The 15,788-nt window shown below is 42.6% G+C and overlaps 1 protein-coding gene across 1 annotated transcript in view; it reads right to left on the bottom strand.

The window, feature by feature from the left end:
• Positions 1-14,461, bottom strand: part of LOC128354325 (protein unc-80 homolog) — a 40,251-nt gene extending 25,790 nt beyond the window's left edge. The window contains exons 1-17 of the mRNA XM_053314562.1: positions 14,370-14,461; positions 13,860-13,908; positions 13,323-13,509; positions 12,401-12,741; positions 11,833-11,956; positions 11,671-11,735; positions 11,216-11,358; positions 6,794-7,067; positions 6,433-6,567; positions 6,131-6,347; positions 5,439-5,579; positions 3,946-4,214; positions 3,423-3,758; positions 3,199-3,330; positions 2,632-2,779; positions 1,526-1,576; positions 881-1,029 (exon numbers count right to left, since the gene is read on the bottom strand). Coding sequence (XP_053170537.1) covers positions 881-1,029; positions 1,526-1,576; positions 2,632-2,779; positions 3,199-3,330; positions 3,423-3,758; positions 3,946-4,214; positions 5,439-5,579; positions 6,131-6,347; positions 6,433-6,567; positions 6,794-7,067; positions 11,216-11,358; positions 11,671-11,735; positions 11,833-11,956; positions 12,401-12,741; positions 13,323-13,509; positions 13,860-13,908; positions 14,370-14,461 — 2,853 coding nt within the window. The remainder of the gene's footprint in view (positions 1-880; positions 1,030-1,525; positions 1,577-2,631; positions 2,780-3,198; positions 3,331-3,422; positions 3,759-3,945; positions 4,215-5,438; positions 5,580-6,130; positions 6,348-6,432; positions 6,568-6,793; positions 7,068-11,215; positions 11,359-11,670; positions 11,736-11,832; positions 11,957-12,400; positions 12,742-13,322; positions 13,510-13,859; positions 13,909-14,369) is intronic.
• Positions 14,462-15,788: the final 1,327 nt, after the last annotated feature.

The following is a 15,788-nucleotide window of genomic DNA, read 5'->3' as shown; positions in this document are numbered from 1 at the left end:
GGCTGCAGTAACTATCTGATGTTATGTATGGTTGAAAAAATTCGGGAAAAATCTTCATGTCTTAGATAGAAACAACTACAGTAGCAACAAATGTATATCAGTATTAAAATATATGTATTAATGAGTATGTCAATGAGGAATATACATAGACTTAACCCTTCAAACTTGGTTTCAAAACAAATGTAGTATTTCTTTTTGACATGAATCAAATAGAAAACAAACAAAGTTAAGGTTCAGAAATCTTTGGTATTATTAATCATGAGTTTAATGCTCAAAAACTGATCAAAAAACACAACTGTTATCCCACTTATTGCTAAATGTTGTTAAATCCTGGTTGGTGAATGGAAATAGTAGTAATGACATTATCATCACATCTGGAATCAGAGGATTAGGAAATGTTCTTGTCTAAATAACTCAAACTCAATTAATCCATTATCAAAATAGTTTGATTAATGTCATAGTTAGCAACTAACTGACTAATTGCTGCAGCTCTAAATAAATAATTTCATAGTGTAGTTGACAAACATTAAATATTCTCTCAGCTAAAGGTTTTGGGGAATATGTTTGAACATCTGTCATCTTCATTTGTAACAAATGTCAAGATTGCTTAGGTTAATGTCTTTATTTAGACTGAGATTAAGTACACTCCAAGTCCAATTCATCACGCATGACAGAGCATTATGAACACAGGCATGTTCTTCTGGCTTTTTACAAAATGATCCATTAATAATTAATACGAGAATATTAAAGTAATATGAGTACAAACGATATGTGAAGCTCAGGCTGAATATCTGAATCAAGGAAGAGCCAAAGAGACCGGTGTGGAAAAATAAGCACAGACAGAGGGAGGCAGATGGACACAACTTCACAAACCACTCACCAGGTTCTCTGGGCTGTGGAGCTCATGTGTGGTCGAGGCACAGCGTGTGATGAGGGACTTGAACATGCAGCCCACAACCACCGCCTCCATGTTCTGTGCTACAGATTTGTTGTCCCCTGTGGTGAAGTTGTTCCCGAAACCCGCCTTGTCTGGAAGCAACAGGGAGGCGGGAGAGACCACGGATCACACAGGGGGGTGGTTTAGTCACCAGGGGTGGAGAACATTATTGACAGCTGACCAGCTTGAGTTTAAACATTGAGCCCAAACAACAGGGAGGGAATGGGGGGCAGGTGGGGAAAAAGGAAAGGGTTCATAAAGCATATGGGGGAGAAGCAAACTGAAAAGGATTTAGGGTAGGGGATAAGGAATACATGCAAGTGACTAGGGCCTGCTATAACACCATACAGTGAGGGGCTTATTCTCTTGGTCCAGTTAGATGACACTTACTGTCTATGCAAAAAATAGAAGCTCGATGAACACCAGATTCAACCATACAGGTCTAAATGTTTAAGTTGCAGGTGAGTTTTTTCACTTTCGGACAGAGTGAGGGGTGCAGCAATGGAAGCGGTGCCTAGGGATGGGTCTGATCAGGTGAGTGTATTCATCTTATTGCTTATATTATTGTTATTGATTATGTGTATCTACCGATGTTTCTTTTTTTCGCTCTCCTGGACCTCTCACTTGCACTGCCGTACTCTGCAAGAGAAAAGAGGCGGGGCACAAGTTGATTGACATCAGGCCAGCACAGACATGTACGCGGCGTCAGAAAGGACGTGGCACCCCACCTCCGGAAGGAAGTGAACTTGAGACGCACACACAGACTGCTACACGCAAATATAACACACATCAAAAAAAAAAACTAAACATAGTGCCCTGTGCACTTTCAGAACTAAAACACTCATCATTTCAGTAACTTGCCAATTGTACAGTATTTTGTATGACATGATTGTGCTGATTCTAGCTTACAAAATACTTCAAATTCAAGTGCAAAACTGAATTGGCATGTACAATGTGTCTCAATGCTCAGCAATAAAGCCACTGATTGAGCAGAGATGTAATGGGAAAAGCTTTGGATTGGCAAGTGTACAGAATGGATGAGTGAGTAAGGAAGGTAGGATTAGGCTCGTTGAGGCAGATGAAGAAAAGGAGGGAAGATGGAAGCAGGAGGAGGACGACAAAAAAGGGGACATGGACAAGCAGAAACAAGTGGAAGGAGGAAGGGTAAAACAGATATATAAACAGATATAGCGCTGGAATGCAAAGTCGAAGTGTGGGGTGAGACAGTGGTAGTACAATTCAGCTTTGTCAACCACACTGGAGCATGGAAGCTGTCCCACATTAGACCTTTGAGTGTAATATAAATTTAAATGGTTATTAAAAAAAGTGCAAAACACGAGAGTTTGTTGCAAACATCTGCAAAGTAGCGCTGAAATAACAATCAAATTAATCTACAACTTTTTCTAGCCTCTAAAGGAGGAAGTGTGGCCATTTTTCACCTCCTATTGACCAAAAAAAAAAAAAAAATCAGAAGATAGTCGGCAGATTAATTGTTATGGAAAGCATTGTTAGTTGCAGCCCTACTGCACAGGATATCACCTATTTGCAGCCTCTTAATTTATACAAGAATCAGCATTCTAAAGCAATGTTGGTCCTATTTTGTGCATTTGTTGTCAGCGTACATTCATTTTTTAAATTTTTGTGTGTGTGTTTGGATTGGCATCTGGTCCCACTCACACACGCAAGATACTTACTGTCAGTGATGGGCTCCATGCAGAAGCCCAGCAGTGCATGCAGGAAATCCACTATGTTATTGAGGGAGTCTTTGTTGACATACTCGCGCATTGTCTGGCGAAACTGCACCTTGTCCAGCTTATACAGGTTGGTCAGGCAGTTCTGTGCCTGAAAGGAAAGAGGTGGGATGAGATACACGAGTAGAAAAAAAAGTCACTGCGAAGTATTAAAGATTTCCATGTCGTATTATTTTGCAGGATGTGCTATTTTCATCATTTTTCATTGATTCTCATGGAAGATATCAGTTGTTGAGACAGCGTTTTATCGCTTCTCTACTAAATCCAATAACAAAAACTATTGATCCTTAAAATAGAACTGCAGATGCCTATAACCTCAGCCCAGTGCACCGTGAAGGATTCATTTCAGTTTCATGAAACTTTGATTGCATCAAACAGGCAATGCGGTTAATATTTAATAGAATATGAATCCATGTCAGGCACTGCAAACTGTGCAAATTAGTGGAAAAATGCAAACATGCACAGAGGAGGGGTCAGCCAAGGTAAAAGAGAGAGAGTGATGAGTCTGACCTGCATCCTGAGGCGATCTCCTGACAGCCCGCGGTGTCCCTCGCCGCAGCCATAGGCGCAGCCCAGAGACTTGACTATCTTTATCAGCATGGTGAGAGCCAATCGGTGGGTGCTGAGGCTGGAGCCCTCTTCCTGTCCATCGCGTAGGATGCAAACATGAGCATGCAGGTTAAAGTCTTATGTAGATAGAAAATATAAAATGTCTTCAAAATGTATAAACACACCTTTTTATCATTATCCTTGTTGTTCTTCACATCATCCTTGCTCCCCTGCCCACTTCCTCCATTACTTCCCCCTCCTCCTCCACCTCCATCTCCCCCTCCACCTGCTCCAGCCCCCGGGACCGCCCCGCCTCCCTGGGCTCCTCCGCCGAGGCCCTGCCCCACTGGATCTTTGGCTCGTGCCTCCTGGTTCTCCTTGTTGTCAGGCTTGGATAGTTTCTTGCCCATGTCTGGAACTACGCCCAGCTGTAGCAGGCAGTCGATGATGTTGAGGGCCACGTCACAAATCCGGGAGCTGATGTCGTGGCTGAGGACAGCGTAGAGTGCTCGGAGGACAGCCTGGCACCCAAGAGGGAAAGAGTCAAGGTGAGAAATTGATGCTGAAATGAGCCCTTTTTCTGACAATTCATCATTTTCACTTTTGGGCTCTTAGGATTGTACTATTTTTGAGTTTTCAGGTCCAAGACTGAGAGAGAACCCCCCCCCCCCCCCATCAAATTCAGTTTAGGGTCATTAAGTCACTCACGGTGAGATCCAACATGCCATTCTTCAGCACAAAGTTATTGGTCCCCTCGATGTTCCCCCCTTCCTCCAGACAGGAGTAGTTGATGCAGGAGTCGGTGAGGCTGCGTGGCAGGTTGGCACAGGCCAGCGGCTCCACGGGGATCTCTGGTACGGCCACTGGGTTGCATAGCTTCTTCATGTGCTCGGTGAAGAAGTCAGCGTAGCCTACGTTGAAGGACGCCACTGTTGTGTTGAATGCTGCCATGGTGATGGTGGAGATCTGAGACCGAACTGTAGGCAGCAGAAGAAGACATCATTTTGTAATATTGTCTTAATCAGATCTTTTTCTTTAATTGTGCTCAATTTCTCAACTCTAAATATGTCCCTTAATTAATTAACCTTGATGTACTCCCGGTTTTATGTGGCACTCTTATGTACATAATTAAAAGTCAGTTTGTAGTTTTTAAGCATATGTTTTATTTTATGTTTTACACAGCGTTCCAAGTTATTATGCAAATGGTATTTTTCTCCGATTTTCCTAAATAGTTAATGCAAATGACAGTCAGTATAATTTTCAAGTCATCGACCATCACAGTATAATTTTATGACACTTACATTTGGAGTATATTCAAGTTTGTATGTAGTCTGTGTTTCACCTGGCTGCAAGGCAAATTTCAGCTTGAGGGCAATACAATTGTAGTTGAGTCATTTTGGGGCATAACTGGGTTTAAAGTGGAAAACTTTTAGAGCTAAAACAACTGAATTAGATGTTTTAAAAAACCCAACTAATTGAGGGCGTTATATTCAAGTTTTTTAATTACTTCATTTAAGCTTTTAAGCCTTAAATGCAATGCCAAGTGTCGTAATCTTCAAATAAAAAAATATCAGACGCATTCAATTTTATCCAGTAATTTCTTAAATAAAATATCTGCTCTGTTTTGCCGTAATGTAAAGACTGAAATGACAGAAGCTTTTATCCAATTATATCTACGTGATATGAGAGGCGAGTAATTCATGTCAGAATCAACTCTCTGCTATAATTATATTCTGTTCTCACTTAACCTAATAGTGCACACGTGATGCAGTGCAGAGCAGAGTGTACAGCCAGCACTGTTATTTGTAGGCAAATTAGCATTGTCACAACAATATTACTGTTATATAATCATGTCCTATTTCTACTCTGCTCAGCAGGTCTCAGAGCAGTGCCTGTCTTCACTTTATTATAGCTGATAGATGACAATATGATTATTTTATAGTGTGTGATTTCATTTTTTATTTAATTTTATTTTTTATAAAACGTGCATGTTTGATATCACTCTGTTGCTCTGCAGAGCTTCTCTAGTAGCACGGAGCATTTTCTATTATCCTGGTTTTGGTTTTAATCACTGCTGTGTGCTTCATTTTTAGTTTCCTTCCCTCTGCACTATTTTAATTGATAATTGGATATTAAAGAGGAGAAATGTCGTTATGGAGTGTATTTTTACTAGAATTCTCTCAACTGTGGATCCTTCTTACCCTCTTTGACGGTGTTATCGCTGTGGCTGTTGGAGTGGTCGGGCATGTCTCTGAGCAGAGAGTGGTGGGAATGAGAGTGTTTGGCGCTCAGGCTGTCTGCGTCTGCAGCTGTGTCTGTGCTGCCCCTCCGTGTGAATTTTCCTGGTGATGCAACAGATTTAGATGTCAGGACTTAAACACACACACATGCCAAACACACCTATAATGAGATGATAAAGGCCATCTGAATATTTTAAAGCAGCATGAGAGAGAAAAAGGCTAGGCTGAAAAGGCTGAAAAGGCTGAAACAGAGGATTAAATTACTTATATTTTCATAGTATGATGCTGCTATAAATTCTCTTTCATGCACTTTTTCCTGCATATATTTGGCATTTTGAGAATAATCCTTTGAATTTTAAAGTAGTAGCCAAGGAAACTGGATTTACACAGTACTGTGAAAGTCAACCGACTCATAGAAAGCTCATTCACAGCTTTAAAAAGTCAGTAACTGAGGATAATAACAAGAAACCTCTTTGTGCCTGGTGGATTTTGATCACACTTCTCTGTGAGAGCTAATACCAGTGCCAATACTGACATTAATGAACTGACCTAATTCACTCACTGACAGCCAGATCCAGACAGCATTCTCTGACTCACCAACTGAGGGCTTTAGGCATGCAGTTATTTCTCATTATGATGAGCACTCAACCTACCCATGATGGTGGCCTGCCAGCCACTGCGGTCAAGAGTTCGCCGATCGTCACCTAGCCCAGAGAAACTTCCAAAGGAGAAGGTGCTGCGGGTGGGTGAGACGTCTAAGTGATCATCGTGGAGCAGGAAAGGAACCCCCATACGGCGTTGACGCTTCTTCCCTGTGTGATGGAAGGGGATAGAGCCCTTCCTCTCCCGGTCTTCACGTCGGTTCTTAAACTGAAACAGAAGAAGAAAATGGCTTCCCAGTAAGAACAACATCGGTCTTATGAGATAAAGGGCTACATAAAAAAATGTCTCTGACCTTCTTGAAGATGTTCATGCCCAGGTCAGAAGAAAGGTCGGGAACTGCCTGTCGACGAAGATTAGTCAAGGACACTTTTGCAAAGGTCTCCGTGCTCAGAGATTTGCCTTCCTCATTGCATTTCAGGCTCATATCCTGCAGATAAACATCAGAGGATACAGATTATGTGATGATTAGTGCAGCATGGACATCTGAAAAACTGCTTGAATCCATTTTCATGACAGCTTGTGCAAGAAAAGGTGTTTCAGTAGTTTGTTTTGCTATTGAAATGATGAATAGAGAGCATTAACCCTGTGCATTAATCTTTATACAGTCCATTCATGAAATCCACACGACTACTTCTTTATCCTCCTGCTATTACCTGGGTCTTGTGGGTATTAACTAATGAGGGCGTGGCAGCCACCATGGAGCTGCTGCGAGGGCGTGGCAGAGGTGTGACCAGGGGCTCCGGGGGGCGTTCAGGCCTCTCCTCCAGGATCTGCCTCAGGCGCTGCAGGTAGTACATTAAGGCCCAGTGCACACCCTCCTCTGTCCAATGGGGCTGCAGGAGGCAGCGCAGAACTGCTACATCAAAGTAGGTGGCGTAGCGTGCACGTTGGGCGAGGGATGTTGGCAAGCCGGCAGGAGCTGATGTCCTGGAACAAAGTGGGGAGCGTATTTAGCACCTGACTGATTTCACCCCCCTTCCCCTCCCCCAAAATACAGGCTCAGCTGTAGTCCAGAGCTGACCGTGGATTTATTATAAGAACTCTGTTACTAACTAACAAACTGCATGGCAATGTTACACTTCCTGTTTGCATCACTCAAAAATGATGGGAACTGCAGTGTGAAACTTCCAATCATCCCAAATTAGTTTTGGTTAATTTAATGGATGAGAAGTGAGTTTTACTTTATTTTATTGTGTATTTTAAATAGATCTTATATAGCACCAAGGCGGACAATAAATAATAAATAAATAGTAAATCTGTTGTACCATGTACCAAACACAAAAAAAGTCAAGTTGCATTATGGAGAATGTAGGTTCCAGGTTTTTAACAAGGAAGGAGAGAACATGGTGTAAAAGAGATGCTGCAATTTTATAACTATTTTATACTGTCCATTTCTAGTCCTGTAATGTTATATAAGTGCAATGCTAAATCTGTGCAGGAAGTGAAATATTTATGTTAGGGAATTAAAGGGAAACAAACCGAAGTAAGTTAGTTAAAGCGGAAATGGTTTTAAAATCAATGATGGAAAGGGGCTGAAATCAGAAAGCAACATGTAAACAGAAATTGTGGAGGGACGGAGAAGACAGAAATGAATTAAAATCGGTAAAAAGATGCAAGTAAGAGGTAAAGAAAAGAAGTAAAAGTGACATCTTAAAAATCTGCCAACTGCTTGATCAATACTTAGTTAGGAAATTGTGACAAGTGGCCAAAATGCAACACTAATTGAAGCATTTTAAGCCCTTCCAGTCCTGTGACACAACTTTCTATTAACATGACAATGACACTACTGTATATCACAGCCTCTCCTGTTGTATTAGCCTATCATCAACACTTGCCACATTGCTTCATTAATATTGCATCAAAGGAGGATGGTAAACAAGGGCAGATTCCCCCTCCAGCATCATTGAGAGAACAGCAGGGAGAGAGGGAGCCTAAGCCTACGTGAGTCCACTATAAATAAGCTGGAATGAAGGTCAGTGGTTGGTGAGCTGCAGAGCGTATAGAGCACCGCACACTGAGGAGAAACATATTGATACCCTGAGAGAGAAAAAGAGAGCGAGAAAGAGAGAGAGACAGAGAGAGGAAGACATTTAATCATGACCGTTGTAATAAATGGAGCAGGAAGAGATGGTCGATATCTACATGAATCACTTTGTGAGTGGACACCAGAGTGAGGCTGTATCATGTTTCACTGTCTAGCCGACACACACACACATGCACGCGCTCTGCCTTTCTACTGTTGTGTCAGGTTGCCACAGAGACCCGAGTGACGACAGCAACCCCAGGCCCTCGGAGAGGCAGTGGCCAAGCCCCTGACGCCATGCGGTAGGAAAGATGCAGCAGCCAGTGGTTGCCATGGAAACTGTCTCAGCATCAGCAGTGCTTTGAGTTATGTGAGATGCGGCGCCACGGGATGATTAAGCTGCATTGATCACAGAACCTGATGGCAGAAATTGTTTTATTTGTGCTGTACGACACAGAGGTGTGTGTGGCAGAATATAGTAATGTTAACTCTGACAGAGAAAAATGAAGACATAAGATGCACATTTGAATTAGAATTTGAGTATCTTGGTTGGTTGAATCCACTCTTACACACAAATCCTCTCAAATGTCAAAACTCTCCTTGCTCTATGTCAAATTTACATTCAAAACACTCCTCTCCTCAGCCCTGCTCCATCCTATCTTGCATTTCAGCAGTTGCACGCAACGGCTTATAATTCCAACCATCGACACATAAAGAAAGCAATTAATCTGTTTTAGCTGAGTGCATGCAGAGAAACAATAGGGATAAATCTCTCCCTTCCTGCATTGCCATGTGACTGTTCAAAAAACCCTTGTGTTTGAGTTTGGAGTGCGTGAGGATATAACTAGCTTGGGGGAGGGGGGGGAATGGGGCTTATTTTGATTCTCAGTCAGTCGCTGACTGTCAAAGGGATCAAAGGCAGAAGCATTGGAGTGACTTGTTCAGTTGTCAGCTGAGATGAGGAATGGATAGCTCATCAACATCTCTACGCCTTCCCCCCACATCAGTCTTATCTTCTCAGCCCACTGGTTTGGTGAATCAGGATGATGATGGACCAGCCGTGATGAACTTAAAAAGATTAAAACACCCACGTAGGATGCAAATGTTTTGACGTATTTATTTATTCACAGCTATTTAATGTTTTTTTTCTTCCTATATTTCTATTTGGATAACTAAAACTTTTGTTAACAAGATCAGACTGTGCATAAAGTCAGCTACCAATAGCTGCCAACCAAGCTGGTCAAACCATTTTTGTCAGTGCCAAAGCAAGCATAGACTGAGCCCAGGTCTGGCAGTGAAGGCCAAACAATGCCAGACTTGCCGTGGGCAGACCAAATCAAGCCAGGCCATGTCATGCCAGGCCAGGGACACTGCCAGCATTAGACATGTAGCACATTACTTCAGCATAATTACCCTGGTTATGTGTGCAAACGTCAGATGGGTCTGCTAATACTCACTAAAGACAAGGCTGTGTATGTATGTGCATGGGTGTGTGTGTGTGTGTGTGTGTGTGTCTGTGCTGACTGAGACTGCTTAGAGCAACACATTACACAGGGGAAGGAGGAGCTATTCCTATACGCTAGCCCTCATGAGCTAGTGGAGCGAGCTGTGCTGTGCAGTGCATTCGACAGACGGTGCCGCAGGGCTAAATGTTTAGCCACGAACGAGATGATGGCACCAGCTCTGTGTCAGCACGGGTCACATATAAATCACTGCACTTCTGTAACTGCTTCAACCCACAGCTGGCATCTTTGGTATAGCTCACACAAATGATTCACTCTATGAAAGCTTTTGTCACAGCTTTGCAAATAAAATCATATATTAATCATTATGAATCAGCATTTATAATTCATATGAAAAACAGCACCCATTCATGTTGCATGAGACATGTTATGTTGATACGATACACTGACACAAGACGTTTTTGGTGTAGCTGATGGTGTAAATGGCGTGGAGATTTTACTGATTTGTTTGGTGTGATGTGACATGACATTTAACCTGAAGTGGCATCTCGTAACTGTGTTGTGCCTTAGAAAAACAAGCCGGTCAATTACCAGTGGCCGAGCAACATAAGCAAACAACCCCACCCTCATTTATATTCTAATGTTGCTCAAGCCAGCTTTTCCCAACTACACCCTGCCCACTTAAAACCAGTGAGAGGAACTGTCAAGTGCATTTACTAAAAACAGCTCTATCTTAGCAGAAAATTATGTGCTCATGTATAATGCCTTTAGTTTCAAGAAACTGATTGAGAAAATTGTTTTCAGGCCTTTAAGAGCAACTATATAATAATGAAGTTACTCGTGCATCAGGAAAATAAACCAAGGGCAAACTGCAGCCTTGACTGATGATTACACTGTCATATTTAGCTAGTTTCTTATTTTTTCTGCTGTCTTGAAATTCTGTTATGCTGCATTCTTCATTGCTTGTTTCGCCTGTGTCTGTCCAACTTGTAACAGATCTCTCTCTCTCTCTCTCTCTCTCTCTCTCTCTCTCTCTCTCTCTCTCTCACTCTCTGTCTCTCTCATGTTTTTCCTTGCCATAATCGAGTGTCTATAAACGGCCATGTGCTGTACAGCTGGCAAAGCTCTCAAGGACAAATTTTTGATTTCATGCTTCTTGATTTCTCCAGACTTGATTCATGAGGAAATTTCTTTGGGTCTGCAACACCAACATTTCTAAACTGACAGAGTGACAGAATGGCCAATGCCCGACAGGCAGTTTTGCTTTTGAGACAACATAATGTTTGTCTATGATTAGACTGTGGAGAATATTCTGTTATGTTATAAAGTCTGACACCAGACCAAAGAAAAACTATACAGTAGAAGTGCATTGAAGGAAAGATGGTGGATGAAAAGTGTCTGTATTCACATTTCAAAGTTGGAGTGGCCTTCTTGCATTCACACTATTTATGACACCTCCACCTCCTTCTTAACAGCAGGCATGCATGGACATGACTCTTTTACATAACTCCTAAAAAAAATCAATGATGCTTGCATGACCTAATGCTCACAATCACCCTGCTTCAAGTAATTTGATTGAAAGCGCTCACTTTTTCTTCGAAGGGCCTTTGACTGGAGGGGGTTGCTGGGAAGGGCCACCTTTCTCGACTGAGTTACCACGACGACAACTCTGCTCTCCAGCCGCGGGGGAGGAGGAATCTGATTGGGTGGCTTCACAAACCACCTGGAAGCCCTGTGGGAGGCAGATGGACAGATAGATGAGTAGATAAACAGGGGGAAAAAAAGGAAGACAGACAGTTCCGGATAATTAAAGGATCTGAAGGTTGGAGTGAGGTCTCTGTAGTGACCCTGGCTAACCACACTAATGCTCCCGGATGGCTGGTGCTAATGAATATTAGCAGCCAGTCCCGGGAGGGTGGGGGGCTGGGGGCTGCTGATAAGGGGGAGGAGAAAACATCTCAGACTCTTGCCTGAACATTTTCAATCATCATGGGACCCACTGAAGCAAATTCTGACAAGATATGAGCTAAAAATGCTCACTCACCACGGGACCTGGGTTGCCTGATCCACAGGGGCTGCACTGGTTGTTCACTGGGGAGTTCCTCTTAGCTGTTGCAGCAAGGCGTAGCAGATTAGCTTCAGTATGAACAACGAGACTGATTCTTAAAGGGATGCAATTAACTGTAAATGAGGATTTCTTGTTCACCTGTAACAATGTTTCTGACAGGTTTGATGAGTGCAGTAAAGGCAGGGATGTCAGGCTGGCGGTGCTCCCACATCGGCTGCCATATTACCAGACCGCTGGCTAATCGGAAGGTCAAATCTGACTCCTACAGAAAAAGATAAATCATTGAAATTTACAGAAGGAAGCATTAGCGCACGTTACTTGTATAAAGATGAAATGCTGCTTCCTCAACCATGCAATTATCATCTAATTGAAGCAGGAAACAGCATAAAAGGTTCACCAATCAACTTTTATGATTTCAAATGATAATACAATGTTGCTGGATTTTTTAAAGAGCATTGCTATTGTAATATGATTATCTACAAGATATAGTAATACATTCCTCAGTTGGGAAACAGAACAATACCAAGAGTGCTGTAACCTGACACTTTTATCTGTTGTACACACAGATCAATCCAAGCGTAGGGTGACCCTGAGGATGTATGTGTTGGAGGGTTTTAATAATTTATATATAGATATTAATAATTATAGAAAGACTGAAACTGCACAGTAACAATTAATTGTATTGTAGCTTTCTGTTATAGTAAACCTTTATCCGGTGAATAAGCGGTGCAAACAGGAACACAAACAGCTCCACCGTGGCCATACTCTTGTGGAACAGCTTGGTACGAGTGTGCTCATCCTCCTCCAGCAGGGAACCGCTGTGTTGGGGCCCCGATCCTCCTAAGGCCGAGCCAGAGCAGGAGCCAGGAGCCCCCGGTGACGAGCCCTGGTTCCCGACAGGCTGGAGGAAGGCGCTGCTGCTGCTGCCGGCGGACCAGCCGTGGCCCAGGCTGGGTTCGTGGTTGCACTCCTGGGCGGCATCCAGCAGCATCCAGTGCAGGGTGTGGAGCAGCTTTGTCTCGGCCACGCCCAGCTTGTCCTGGTGGCCTGTCAAAGGTCAAAGGTCAGGGGTTAATGTTGACAGCAGCTAAGTGAAGTGATGAATTGGCACGAGAGGCAGCCTGAAGCTTTAGTGATTCTGTGGATGGCTCCTGTTAATCACTGGAATTATAAATGGCCTCAACTCAGGATATTAATTAATCTATGGATCGTTTTCCCAATTAGTTGGTCTATAAATTGTCTGAAAAATGGTGTAAAATGTCAATCGATGTTCTCAAATCTCAAAGTGAATCATATATTTGGTTGTTCAATTTTGTAGACATTTCAAAGAATAAAATCCTTTCTATGATGTAATTGTTTATTATCTGTGCTTTTAAGTATCTATTGTCACAATTAAACAGACAAATAACAGTTTTGATTAATACATTGTTTAATTAATCTTATCTATATGTTAGAGTGCAATAAATAGTCAGTTCTAACATGATCCAGAATAAGTAATTTCATTTAGTTAATTATTTTGTTCTTTGCTTCCCATAAGTCAGACTGTTGCTGTAACTGAAAGAACATCAGGTCGGTGCTTTGTTGAATGAGGATAACCTGGATAAGGCTGTCAACTCAATGCCTGAAGCTCTGGTAATGCCTGTCCTGCGTGTCCTCACCCAGCTTGTTCCTGTTAGACAGCAGGATGGAGGTGCAGTGGAGTACATGAGGCAGAGCTGCCTGGACGAGTTCCCAGCGGGAGATACTCTGGATGGCCTCTGACAGGGCCGGCGACAACCCGTGGAGCTTATTCTCCACCAGCACCCGCTCAAAGGACTGGGGAGACAGCCAGAGAGAAGGAGAAAAGAGACATCAGCCAGGAACTAAAGCTTCTTTCTTTGACTATCTAAATGTCTCCCATGGCCCCAAGCAAGGCAGTGCCTGTGGGAGAGACAGTAGCAGCTCTGTTTAGATCCAAAGGGATCTGGAGAAGCGTCATTATGGATATGGATTGCCAAAGGTCTGGCTCCTGGGTAATAGGAGGAAGCAAAGGGGGAAAACTAATTTGCTAAATGCAAACTGAAGAGAACACTTGATTTGCAGGTACATTAAGGTAAAAAACAGATTACTGGGATTGGAGCGATTATTTCCCCTCATCATGGACATGCATTATCAAAATGACTTACCACACAAGATGCTTCATACTGTTTTCCCAACTTTGGACGCAGAAATGCACTGAAAAAAACCCAAGAAAAAAACATGCTCATATGAGATTAAAAAAACATGAATGTGGGTTACACTATTTTTATGGAAATTTAATCTCTAATGCCACAAACAATACATTTTCTTTGGCCCACTTTTAATGCAAATTTGCTTTTGCAGGTGTGACATCATACAATCTGCATCCGTCTCCATTCACACCACAGTTATACTGACATGCAAGCCCACCTCCCTCCATTTAAAACATTCACTGAAGCCAGTGAAATGACACACTCCCTGACACGGTTACCCATTCACCGGTTGAATTGAAAGAAGGCAATACATCTATTTTGACGCCGGTTAGAATACAAATGCGGGTGCAAAATTTCATGTGACAGGCAGCGACTTTTGTCACCACTGCTGTCAAATCCTTGATCCTGTTTATTTTCGGTTATGATAAACACCTGTTATCAATTTCCACTGAAACACACACTAACCTGGTTTGCCTCCATAGGAAGGTCTGAATGGGAAACGGTATTCCTTTCCCGCACTCCGGCTCGTTCTCGTCCAGGCTTTTCCTCTTCACCATTTTGGCCGGACCTGCCTGCCTGTGTGCGACCACCGGGACGCTCGGCGGCTGCTGGCTCTGCCCAGGTGACCAGAGATCTTCCCCTCACGACATGATTGGGTTCGTCCTGCGTAAAATGGCTGCAAGTGTCGGTCGATCGGCGGCAATAGGGAGCGAGAGAGAGAGAGAGACAGAGAGAGAGAGAGAGAGAGAGAGAGAGAGAGAGAGAGCAAGGGGGTGGTGGGTGGGGGAGACCGAGAAGGAGAGAGCGGCGCGCTCTGATTTCAGCACCTCCCTCACCGGACAGCGACAGTTGATCGGCGTGCTAATTTATCGGCGGCGGAGCTTAAAGACGCAGTATGCAGCTGGGGCAGATGTTTTCCTCTGCTTTGTGCACCAGCACAGCAAATGGCACAGAAACACTTCACATGACTTGAACGTACAGAAACGCAAATTGATGATGGCAAACACACGGGGGCTCGCCTCCTCAGTGGTGCATTCACAGGAAGGATAATCCTCCATTTGAATATCAACAGGTTGTTTAATAATAGCCCAGGTGGACAACGTTGTGGGCTCTAAAAAGAGTTGGATTGTATGTGTTTAGACCATTTATTCAAGTACAAACAGCAAAACACATGACTAATATGTAGTATTAGAAGTAAAAGTGAAGAATAGCCCCTGTCAACTTGTTAAAGATTCCATCCTGACATATTAAGGCATCTAAAATACAAGGGTTAGGGTTAGGGTTAGGATACATGTGTTTCTGATATGGTTTTTCCACAAAAAAAGCTTAATGACATCTTATCATTCTCCCTTATAAGAAAATCCAATCTATGAATACACAAATATTAGTCTTTTTAGGAGTGTCACTGCTGGGCTCAAGATGTCTCCAACTTTATTGAAAAGTTCATCTTCAGCCTATGTGAACGATAGGCTTCAAGTTTCCACATCACATTTCTATAAGCTGCACACTGGACTGAAATTGGCTTCCCAACAAGTTGTCATGTCACAAATCCTGCTCAAAAGCCCAACCCCTTAAAACCACAACTCAGACATTAACATTTAAGTAGCATTTTAATATCTTAACTGCTCAAAGCAAATAAACTACATTATTATAATTATTATTACATTACATTATATTTGGATGAGAATAAACTCTGGTTCAAATGTCTGTGCAGGGTTACTAAATTGAAATGAAGTGAAGCCAATATTTAAGGCTCTATTCTCTGTCCACTTCTTTTTTTAAATGTCTATTAATAATGTCTTTTCATATTGAATTAATTACCGTGCACACAGATGATACAATATTGTATTGTGTTGCAGACTCTGCTCAGCTCGCTCTGGAGAA

Source organism: Scomber japonicus, chromosome 24 (assembly GCF_027409825.1).
Source record: "Scomber japonicus isolate fScoJap1 chromosome 24, fScoJap1.pri, whole genome shotgun sequence".
In the NCBI taxonomy this organism is placed as follows: Eukaryota; Metazoa; Chordata; class Actinopteri; order Scombriformes; family Scombridae; genus Scomber; species Scomber japonicus.
This window is presented reverse-complemented; position numbering and strand designations above follow the sequence as displayed.